At 40.9% G+C, this 12382-nt stretch overlaps 1 protein-coding gene across 8 annotated transcripts in view; it reads left to right on the top strand.

Annotated features, from left to right (window-relative positions):
• Positions 1-12382, top strand: part of ERC2 (ELKS/RAB6-interacting/CAST family member 2) — a 931006-nt gene that overhangs the window by 702883 nt on the left and 215741 nt on the right. For all 8 annotated transcript variants that reach the window (XR_013554185.1, XR_013554186.1, XM_060631335.3 and 5 more), the window contains one exon: positions 9049-9196. Coding sequence is in view for 6 of the 8 variants with exons in the window: in XM_060631335.3 (XP_060487318.1) it covers positions 9049-9196 (148 nt within the window). In the remaining 2 variants the exon portion in view is untranslated. The remainder of the gene's footprint in view (positions 1-9048; positions 9197-12382) is intronic.

Raw genomic sequence — 12382 nt, 5'->3', positions numbered from 1 at the left:
CTCAGAATGGTTGAAATCAACAACATAAGAAACAACAGGTGTTGGCGAGGATGCAGAGAGAAGGGAATCCTCTTGCACTGTTGGTGGGAATGCAAACTGGTGCAGCCATTCTGGAGAACATTCTGGATATTCCTCAAGAATGTAAAAATAGAACTACCATATGATCAAGCAATTACACTATTGGGTATTTGCCCAAAGGACACAAAAATATAGATTCAAAGGGGTACATGAACCCCACTGTTTATAGCAGCATTACCAACAATAGCCAAACTATAGAGGGAACCAAATGTCCGTTGACTGATGAATGGATAAAGATGTGTTTGGTGTGCATGTGTGCACACGTTTTATATATATATGGAATATTACTCAACCATCAAAAAGAATGAAGTCTTGCCATTTGAAATGGTATGGATGGAGCTAGAAAGTATTAGGCTATTAGGTGAAATCAGTCAATCAGAGAAAGACAAATACCATATGATTTCACTCATATGTGGAATTTAAGAAATGAAACAAAGGAACATATGGGAAGCAGAGGGAAGAGGAGAGAGGGAAACAAACCACAAGAGACTCAATGATAGAGAACAAACTGAGGGTTGATGGAGGGAGGTGGGTGGGAGATGGACTCTAGATGAGTGATGAGCACTGGGTGTTGAATGTAAGTGATGAATCATTGAATTCTCCTGAAACGAATATTGCACTGTATGTTAAATAACCAAAATTTAAATCAATCAATAAATCACTAATTTGTTTGCAAAACATACCCCATTTCATAAAAGTCAAATGTGCAACCTAACAGAAACCAATTTCAGAGAGTCAGTCTTGAAAATTAGAAACCCACTGGCATGTGTAGAATGTTTAGTATAAAGGGGAGCCTGATAGAAAATAATGCAAAACTTGAATCTTTACATTTGGTGGGATCTATGTTGTGTAATAATAAATAATTGGCTAACATTTGTATGGTCACGTCAAGCTCTGAACAGAATCTTTACATTCATTATCACATTTAACTCTCACAAAGATTGAAGAGAGAGTTACTATCCTTCTTAGTTCAATTGTGAAGACATCTAACTTTCAGAGTCATTAAGTAACTTTCCCAGGGTCACAGAAACAACAGATATTGCTGAGATTCAAACCCAGATATATTTGATTCCAAAGCTCAGGTACTAAATCAAGTACCTTAATCAAGTACCATAATCAAATCTTAATGATGTGAGTGATATTTTATTTGTGTAGATAGGTTCCGAGAAATCATAATAGGCTACAGTAATCAAAATAAGTATTTTCATATCTCTGGTGTGTGTGTGTGTGTGTGTGTGTGTGTGTGACACAGTACTCCGTAATATATCACACACATGTCTTCTACCAGGACTCCAAGAGGGGCTTCTCCCATCCCTCATTGCCTTTTTATCACTTCTCTCAAGGGATGGGAATGGAGAGAGCAGTTTAAGATGAGGGTAGTAGCTCTTCCTGGCACTGATCCTACTCTGGCCTTGGACCTTGTCTATATCAGAAAAGTTGGCCTCAGACTCCCAGATACCTATTTGTAGCAGGATGCCAAGTGGTACCAGCATTTGCCATCTTAGTGTCCTGAAGCACTCTGTGTTGCCACTTCAGAGCTTCCTGGCCTAGCTGATCTTGGAGGAATCCAAGGATGGGCCAGGTCCCTACCTAGGTCACGTCCTGAGTGAGTAGGGGGATAGAAGCTGCTGCATGGAGCAAAGAGCTTCCATAAGACTTCATGGCCCCTGTGTTAGGAAATTCCAGTCATGTGCTATTAGGTTTCAAAGACAAAATTCTCCATAATTGGAGTAAACTATTTCTTGAGGTCAGTTTTAGGTGGGCAACAGAAAGTAAACCGCATTAAGAAGTCTGGGCTGCCAAAGCCTGGCCTTTACAAATCTGGTCTGTTCTTTGTCCTTGCCGGAACTTGTGGTTGTTCAAATATATCTCACCCTGTGGGCCCCACCTTGTGTGAGCAGCTTTGCTTTCTGCGTGGGCCCTTCTGTGTACACAATCCATCATTCTGCTGGTGGGTAGTGTTGATATTAATTGATATCACAAGACTTTTCTTTCTCAAGATGCTTTTTTAAAAATCCTGCTTTTAAAATTTAGGCAAAGGAGCATCTATCCCCAGGGTTGATCACAGCAAACCTCCACCCATCCTCACCCTAGGGGTTAGAGAGAGGCTGTTTTGAACAGGATCTTTCGTCACCGTCTGTCTTAAGTCACCTCCTACTGAACTTAAGGTTGAAGATTCAGGGTCATGAGGGAAAGAAAACAGTAATTAACTGGGAAAAGTTGATTGAGCGGAATTTTTTTTCCCACAGTATGATTAGAACATGACTGCGGGCTGAGCACCATACATAATGTAGGTTCTCCCCTACATGTCATTATCCAAACATTTCTTAATGGAATGCGTTTTTTAAGCATCTGCTTTTGTAATTGAATGTGTTCCTAAAGATGGGCTGGCTAACTAAAACAAGAGCCCCCAAGAAAAAAAATGTGTTAATGCTTTTCCCCCATCCAATTTATAACAGTTCCTAATTGGACTGCCTCATTTACAATTCCTAAAATTAATTCTGGACCCTCTCTCAGAGCTCAAGTCATCATTAATAGAGCGACAGCAACAGGGAGTGAAATAGAAATGTTTATAAAGCTCCCTTTTAAATTGACTGTGATAAGTGATGTAGTGATGTATTACCATCAGAGGATTCTGCAGCTCTCTTTGAGAAGGTTAGCCACAGGCAACACTCAAAAGAAGGCATTTATCTTGGTGGGAGACACCCTTCGGTCCTCTTTTGTTTTATTCCATTGAGGTTTTTTTCTTTTTTTTCAGGGTGGCTAAAACCATTTTTTTTGGTGTTTTATTAGCTGTATCTTGACTACCTCCTACAAACTGAATGACAGCATAGGGTTATTAAATGTGTTCTTGCACATATTTTTATCCATTGTTAACCCTGACTAAATGTGTGTGAGGGCACAGAATTCCCCCCCCCCCCTTTTTTACTTCATTGTTGCCCATATTTGTTAAAGAAATTATTCCCTTTGACGTTTGTTTAGGCTGCACTTTGATAAAATGCTGTCTATAGTCCCCTTTCTTAGTTTGGCATTCAGCAGACTCTTATAGATTTATTTCTCTTTGCATTATCTTATCTTCCTTTCTAGCTTATTTGGGCTTCCTTTTCATATTTTAAGCTACATCTTAGGGCATAGACAGATCACCTTAGTAATTGTATACTGAAGCATTTCAGTGTTCTAAAGATAACATTGCAAGCCTTTGGCATATACTTAACCCCACTAACTATCTAAAGATGAGGAAATATGTTCTTTTCATGTTTCTGTGAACAGAAAGGACAGTTTAAGTGCTGAAGGTGATTTTAGACTTATAGAAACTTTCCTCAGGTTGATGGGACTGTAACAATTTCTGAAGCAATGTAAATCTGGCCTTGAATCTAGAATGTGATTCACTTGATGGGGGAAATAATAAGTTTTCTTTGTGTTTCCAGTTTATATCCAAATGTCTTGTCATGGATATACCCTTTATGCTTAAACACTTTTTAAAAGATGTAGATGTAAAAGAGGCATTAAAACTGCAAATATTTCAGTTTTCCCAGACTTTGAAAGGCTGAATCAAAATTCCCTATTGGAAAAAAAGGGGGGGCAACATTTAAGCTTCCTGACTTATTACAATGTTTGCCATTATTTTCAGTAAAGTATTTGTCATAAGGTGCTTTAAGTAGATGTATTAGCAAATTTCCTTATGGGAATTGCAAAAAATGTAGACTCTGATACAGGGCTGGCAAATGAACTTCATCTTTAAAAAGGTGTATGTTCAGTATCCCTTACCCTCAAAAAGCCCCTGACTTCTAATGCAGGAATAATAAAGATCCATAACTGTGCAGAATTAGCTAACAGCAATTTAAATTATTAGTTGAAATGTATCAGCTTTATAAAGAATTATTTAAAACTCATTTTATAAATCTTATTGCTTAAAAAAAATACAAATGGGGGCGCCTGGGTGGCTCAGTCGGTTGAGTGTCCAACTTCGGTTCAGGTCATGATCTCACGGTCTGTGAGTTCGAGCCCCACATCAGGCTCTATGCTGACAGCTCAGAGCCTGGAACCTGCTTCAGATTCTGTGTCTCCCCCTCTCTCTGCCCCTTCCCTGCTCGTGCTCTTTCTCTCAATAATAAATAAACATTAAAAAAATTAAAAAAAATACACACACACAAATGGAATGGTTGTGTCAGCCTACAAGACTTTGGTTTGCCTGGCATCCCTGTACAAATAGGTAATGGCCAGATACAACCTTAACAGAGTTAGAACATCTCTCCAAATATCCTGAAGTGTGAAGTATTCATATTTTTATAGCTTTATATACTTTTCTTTTCTACCAATTACTATTTGGTTTAAATAGACTGGAATTATTTAATGTAGGTTTCAATCAGGTTATTTTAAGAGAAATTATCATAGTTATGGATAATATTTAAATGAGTGTTTCTTTTTTTTTATTTTTAAAAAAAAATTTTTTTTAACGTTTTATTTATTTTTGAGACAGAGAGAGACAGAGCATGAACGGGGGAGGGGCAGAGAGAGAGGGAGACATAGAATCGGAAGCAGGCTCCAGGCTCTGAGCCATCAGCCCAGAGCCCGACGCGGGGCTCGAACTCACGGACCGCGAGATCATGAGCTGAGCTGAAGTCGGCCGCTTAACCGACTGAGCCACCCAGGCGCCCCTAAATGAGTGTTTCTAAGGGTGCCTGGGTGCCAGGGTGCCTCAGTTGGTTAAGCATCTGACTTGATTTCAACTCAGTTCATGATCTCACGGCTCCTGAGTTTGAGCCCAGAGCAGTGCAGAGCCTGCTTGGGATTCTCCCTCTGCCCGTCCTCCACTCACACACATGCACATGCACACACACACACATACACACACACCCCCTCTCTCTCAAAATAAATAAATAAACTTTAAAAACAAAATAAATGAGTGTGTGTGTCCTTGTTACACTAATTACAGAGTTCTATGATTGTATAATACCAGTATTCATAAAACAGATTTGTTAGCCAAAAGCAAACAAAACAAAATAAAAAAATTAAGGAAAATGTTACAAAGAACAAAATGGGTTATTTTCTATGAATATTAATTATGCTGATGAGTAGTGGTTTTAAATGTACTTTTATAAAGATGATTTTAAATGTATTTTGAGTATAATAATAATAATAGGATTTGGGGCTATATTTAGTAGTATCATCTGTAGAGAATTAGGAATTGATACATGTTTTGTGATCGACGGTTTTCGAATTGACAGATAATTAGAAAATAATTCATTGGGACTTTCAATGATATTACAAGCAAAGAAATAAGTGTTAGGTTTGGAAAAGCCTAAATTATAGAATTATGGGGCAAAAGGAGTTTAGGAGGGTCATTCTTTAGATTGATGATGACTTTTTAACAGTTTTTAAAGCTGTGTAATTCTGAATATTGACCTGAAAGAGGAAAATGGATTAAAAGGGACTATAGGACAGAGGAGCATAAAAGTGAACACAGGGAGCCTACTTTGACAATGATTACAACTGTCCAAGTGGGAGATGATGTAGACTGTACCAGACGTGTGTACGTTAAAGTATGTGTATGTGCACTTACCTATGCATGAAGAGTAAGAGGGACAGAGGGAACATAAATACCTTGATGGGAGAATGAACAAATTTCACATATGCCAAGTATTTGAAGCATGTACCTGCAGTTTAGTTAGTGACTGAAAAGTTTTATTTGCAATTTCTTAATGTTTACTCTTATGATATTTTGTGAGAGAGACAGAATGCAGGAAGATTTAAGCAGAAAAAAAAGCAAAAACCAGCTTATCCATTTCACAACCATGAGAGATAATGACTATTAGCATTTTGGTGTCTGTCCTTCCTATTTTTATGTTTGGGGAATCTTCTTGCATATACATATGAGCATCAAGAACTGTAGGGATTTTGAGAGTTTTCCCTACTGGCATGTTAGCCTGGCTCTCAGTTTCATGGATTGTGGTAGATGACCAGAGACTTTGAGGTCAGAAACAAAAGATTTCATTGCTCAAGGTGCAGAGAGCAGTATCAGGGTATTTATGTCAATTCTCCTATCCTCAAGTCCCAGGGAGGCAAGGCAGATGGGCCAGATGAAAAGCTGTACATGCAGTGGGTTGCATTACAAGACAACAACCCTGTGCTTATGGAATCTGAATCTTTTATAATGGCAGTTAACATGCCTGCCCTTTGCTCTGGAAGGACACACTGTTAGACAAGGGCAGTAAGCATGTCTTCCCTTTGATCCTAAGGGAGAAACTACCTCTGTCTTCTGAGGGTATTCACTATACAAACATTCTGGAAAAATTGTGAGAAAAGGTAGTGTCTTTGCTTGTAAAATGTGCAGAACTATGAGACACATGGAGAATTGCCTCCAAACAGACATTTTCACATTTTTTTAAATCAGCATTTTAAATGCAGCATATAGCTATAAAAAAATGTAGAGATGCAGCATAATTTACTATCAATCTTCAATTTTCTTACTAATGATTTCTTAGGTTGTTTAGATTAAAAAAGCCTCACATGGACATTTCAATTTGGGGCAGAGTGGGGTAAAATATTGCAGTTACCTTGGGTGTGTGGTAGTTAAGTTGGAGTTGGTAGCAAATGGGCTTTCCCTGATTTGAAGGCTGTGCAGCCTCTTTGGCTTGACTTTATGTACAAATATGCACTAGCTGTGAACGGCAAGCATGTCTACTGTCTCAAGATGTTATCCAGAAGGAGACAGGCTGTGTGAAGCTGGATTTGAATGCTGCTGTTGATAGTCCAGGCTGCCCTGGCTTTCTTCTGGAAAGTGGACATATTCCCTGACATTTCTGCTGCTCATATGTCTGACTGAGCCTCCAACAGAAGCTCGTACTCCCTGCCATTAGTGGGGCCCAGAAAAGTCCATACAAATCCCTGCAGTGAAAAGGAGGAAACTCTGAGATCCAAATAATGACCATCTTATTCAAACATCTGGAGGGGGCCTGGTCTGGTGACGGGAATTAAAAAAAGACAAAATAGGATCATGACCAGGTTTTAGTCCTGGGACTTGTGTACAAAGAAAATACCCAATACAGAGGCTTTCCCAGGGCTGTGGGGTCTTATAGGGTATCTAGAATGTGGCAGGAGTGATGGAGATTGGGACAAGACTTCCTCAGTGGAAAGAATGACTAAATGAAAGACACCAGAAGAGCCATTTTCTAGTCAGAAATAGTCCCCCAAAACTCCATGTTGAAATTTGTGACAGATGTTGCCAGAAAATTGAACTGTAAGATGGAAGGAGGCAACTGTAATACTCCTCTGAGTAAACAATGATCAAAGATTAAGGAGTCAAAGCATTATAATTTTTTTAAAAAATGAAAGGATGATTTGTACAATGGTATCTTCAAACATTTTTTTAAAGTACAAAGTAAAATTACTTATTTCTTGAACAAATATTTTAGGCACTTACTATGTACTCAGTACTCTTCTAGAAGCCAGAGTGCACAAGATAGATGAGGTTCCAATATCATGGAGTGTCAAGTCTGGATAACAAATAATAGATATCTAAGATCTATCTATCTATCTATCTATCTATCTATCTGTCTATTTATTTAAGAGGGGAATGGGGAGGGGCAGAGAGAGAGGGAGAGAGAGAATCCCATCATGGATATTGCATGGAGCCTAAGATGGCACAGTCCCTCAACCCTGAGATCATGACCTGAGCTGAAATCAAGAGTCAGACACTTAACTGACTGAGCCACCCAGGCATCCCTCTAAGATCCTTTTAAATAACAGAGAGTTATAGGAAGAAAAAGTGTAATGTGACAGTCCAGTGGCTTGGGCACAAAGTGAAAGGTAGGGAGACATTGTTAGGGAAAGTGGCTGGCGAGAGCTTTTCTGAGGAAAATACATTTCATTTGAGACCTGAAGGGTAAGGACCTGTGTGAGGTGAGGGCATTCCAGTCAGAGGGTATGGCAAAGGCAAAGCTTATGAAGTGAGGACAAGTATAACATTTTCAAGGACGAGAAAGAGTTCAGGCACAAAATGAGCTGGAGCCTAATGAATGCAGAAGGAGAAGGGGCACAAGATGACCTCAGAGAGGTGGTTAGGGCCAGTTGGTGTAATGAGTCACAGGCATCGGTAAAGGGTCTGATTTCAAGTCTAATGAGTGATGCAATGGATTTTGCAAGCAACATAATGGTGGAATCCTTATTTATAATGTTTTTAAAGATGACCCATCTTTGTTCCACATAGACCAGTGGTCTTTGTTCCTCGGAGACTAGTGGGCTGCAGGAGTAGATGCTGGTGGTTGGGAGTGGTTTGGTAGCAGTAGATCAGTTTAGATAAGGAATGTCTCGTGGAGTAAAACCTACTGAAGTTGTTGATGGATCATCTCTGAGTGGAGAAGAGAGGGAAGAAATCAAGGATGACTTCTAGGTTTGGAGCTTGGGTTACTCAGTAGATGGTGGTGTAATTACTAGGTAAGGAAGACTGAGGAGGGAATGGTTTTTGGTGGAATGGCATGAAAGCATCATTAATTACATTGAAAATGGAAAGGATACCCTACTAAATATGTCTGCCTGCCTTCAAAAGAAAATCTTGCATGAAAAAAAATATATTGATATTTAAATTGCTGCCCAGTTTTGTTGGATTGTCTTGGAGTACCTAGAACTTTACTTGGCAGATGGGTAGATGGATGGATGGGTGGGTAGATGGATGAATGGTTGCATCCATTAAAGTACCCTAGAAGTGGGTGTTCAGATTGATTCCCTCCATTTCTAATTTGCAGCTTTGTCTATGAAGACAGTGAAAGATGGCTCCTGCAGAGGAAGCAGTGCATGGGTCTCAGGGATTCTGACCCAAATTACTTTGTCCATTCTAAGAATCAAAGAGTTACTTTGTCTTTAATTCCTTCCTATTAAGACAGTGCTCTATGGTTCATTTCAACTATAAATGACAAGTTTTTTTTTTTTTACATTTCATAAAAATGATCACAATAATCTTTATTTTACCAGACAAGAAGCACTGCTTGCAGCAATCAGTGAAAAAGATGCAAATATTGCCTTGCTGGAATTGTCTGCTTCCAAAAAGAAAAAGACACAGGAAGAAGTCATGGCTCTCAAGCGGGAGAAAGATCGACTCGTGCATCAGTTAAAGCAGCAGGTGGGGCCTCCTGCACAAAAGGTGTGTCTTGCTGGGTTTGGGGCCTTGCGTGCTTTCTCTGGGTTTAGCTACTCTTCATTCTCCCATGTCCATCCATCCTGCGGGCTCAAGCAGCTAAAACCAGGTAGGAATGAATTGGCCCGAGTTGTTGCTAGAACATCATTTTACTGCTTTTCTGTGTTTATGTGCATGTGCCTGGGCTTGTGTGGTTTGCAGCCAGTGCTGTTTTCCTTTCTTTTGTATTAGCATCATCTTCCCAGATATAACTCTCAGGTCTCTTCCTTCCAGTGGACTTTGTATGACTTCTCACTAAATCGTAGAAACTACTAATTAAATTCTGGGCACCTTCTTTCCCATTGGAAATGTTGCCTTCTGTCTTGCTTACTTTCTGGGCCCCATCAATAACTCTCCTCATCCAGTTCTTTAGATTTCTTTCTCTCCATACTTCCAACTTTGGTTCTTCAGCTAGTTCTTTCAGGACCTTTTAGCTAAGGAATATTCCCCAGCCCCTAGCACTGCCAGACTATGCTTGGAGACCTCCTCAGCCATTATTTAGTTAACATCCTTTTTTATTACCTATTTACTCAATTATCCATTTATTCCTCCTCTCTAGGCCACTGTATTTCTTCTGAGGGAAACGCAAGGAGGGAAAAAGGAAGGAGGGGCAAAGTCTTGTGCACAAAGTTCTTTTCTTTTTGGAGGGTTTTCTGTGAGTGGCTTAAATAGACTTAATTGCACTTGAAGTGTATTGCGAAATAATTCCTGAAATCTTCAGACATTAGTTCTTCTCCATATATAATTTAGGAACTTTTGGAAGCAGTGGTTAAAGATATTCCCTTGGACTCTAACTTCATTATAAAACCAATTCAGCAGATATTATGGCTCAATGGTCTGTGGTCTCACAAGGTGGCTGTCACATCTTAGCTTGGGCCACATGTGGCTCTGAAGCTCTGTAAATGCCACATGGTACCACATGGAGTGTGTCCACATCAATTTCAGCCCCGAGGGCTGGCTCTCTGCCTGCTAGGGTGATCTGGGCCAGTGTGCAAGGTGACTGGAAGGGAAGCCCAAAGAAATAAGACCCTTCTTCTCGCAACGGGGCCAACTCTTGGAAGGAAAAGGCATCCTTTGGCCGTGAAACAGAGTCCATTTCTCATAGGGCTGCCTTGCTGAGGGAGAGAGACCACCGCCATGCCTGGGTGCCCTCTCCTGCAGAGGGAGGGTCCCAGTCACTGCCAGACATTGGGGTCATTCCATAGAGCAGCATGCCTTGCTAGTGCTGGCCCCGGGGGTCGGGAACCGCTTACATCTGACCTCTTTGTTTGGAGCTGTGCATCTTCTACACTGGGTTTTCCACCCACCTGGCCACAGAAAGTCAAGACAAGCCCCCTTCTTTGCTTTCTCCTAACTCCTTCCCTGTGAGCCCTGCTCCCTCCCCTCCTGCACCTAACCATTGTAGCTTTCTCCCACAGGTATATAGACCTAGGAAACAGCCCCTGAGCTCGAATATACCATGCACTTGTGATGCTGGCTACAGCCCAGATATTACGGCCAAGTACCACGGGTCCAGCTACGATGCATACATGATCCAAAGGTCTCAGGTCAGTCAGCAGCTAAGGAGACACTCGACCCCACCATGGGTGGGGGGTGGGGGTACATAACAGCTACATCCTACCTTGCCCTTTATCTCTTTTTATGATTGCTAGTACTTGGTGGCCAAAAAGTCTGAGACCATAGATGATAGCATTATATCTTGATTTGTAATAAATGAAAGTGATTTCATTTATTATGTATTTGTCAAAGGTTCCAGATTTGGTGGCTACCCGATGGGGCCAGCTCTTCTGGCTACCCAGTGGAGCCAGCCAGAGGCCTCGCTGTCAGGCACAGTGGATTATATTTTCCTTTCTGTCTCCTAGATACCTTGCTCCTCAAACCCCCCTCTATTTTTCCAATAAGGAATTTTTTTAAGGCTATTTTTTTCTCAGCATCATGAAAATGCACTCCTGGATTCCAGGAAGGATTGAGTGTAGCCCTTCAATTTGCTCCTGGGAAACTGCACAAAGCCTTCATTATTCACGACGGGCTTGGTTTTGGGTATCATGGGGCACATTTGGGAAACCCCAGCCATGCAGAGTTAGGCTCCCGCCTGAACTAAGGCAGGGTCTGAAGGGCTATTGTGGAAAAAGAGGCAGAAGGAGAAGGATGGGATCCTTGATGATTTAGATTTGAAATCCTTCCCCACACCCTATAGACAACAGAGAAAAAAAAGCACGTGAATTGATGTACCCTTGTTGTAAATGATATGATTCTAAGGATAATGATTCATTGGCTTGGAAAAGCACCCCCTTTGTATTGAGTGTTTGCTCTGTGCCAGGGTGTGTATCCAGTGTCCCTCAGGGGCTTTGTCCCACTGTCCTCACAGCAGCCCTGTGGTGTGGGTGGCAGGATTGCCTCCCTTTTCCAGGGAGTGTAGCTGAGACTCAGAGTGTGGAATAACCAGCCTAAAGCACAAAGCTTGTAAGCAATAGGGCTTGGATCTGAGATAGTCCACCTGAGTCTACACATGCCCCACCAGATTGAGGCTCAGGAAGGAATTCAGAGTGACAAGCGGGAGGGTATTCTAGAACCTGTGAGGTCCCCTTATCTTTGTAAGCTTGAAGTAGATGCCATAGTATCCATTTAAGAATGTTCTCTGGCTATTCATAAGGAGTGGGTTCTGCCTAGAGCTCTTAGGCTTAGGCTATTTGATCATATCAATACTTCCTAATACTTCTGAGTTCTCCCCACATGCCAGGCATGGCTGTAAAGGCTTTGCATACACTGACTCATCAACTCCCAATGAAACTGAAGCACTGATACTCTTATAGGAGAAGGAACCAAAAGTCCAGAGAGGTTTGGTGCCTTGCCCAGGCTTTACAGCTGTACATTCCATGATGCTTGAAAAGACCCTTTACCATACAACCAGTAACTGAATTGTTAGTACCATCTAGAGTTGGACTGCTTGGGATGACTCTTGTCTGAGCACTTGTTGGCTGTGTGATCATGGGAAAAATACTAAACCTTCATGAGCCTCAGTTTCCTTGTCTGTAAACTGGGCTAATAACCTAATTCAAAGTACTGTGAGTATAAGGTATACAAAGAGCTCTGCATATGCTTGGCACATAATAGGTACTGTATACGTGTGAG

The sequence above is a fragment of the Panthera onca genome, chromosome A2 (assembly GCF_046562875.1).
Source record: "Panthera onca isolate mPanOnc1 chromosome A2, mPanOnc1 haplotype 2, whole genome shotgun sequence".
Classification (NCBI taxonomy): domain Eukaryota; kingdom Metazoa; phylum Chordata; class Mammalia; order Carnivora; family Felidae; genus Panthera; species Panthera onca.
Note: the sequence above shows the minus strand (reverse complement) of the source record. Positions and strands in the feature narration are given on the sequence as shown.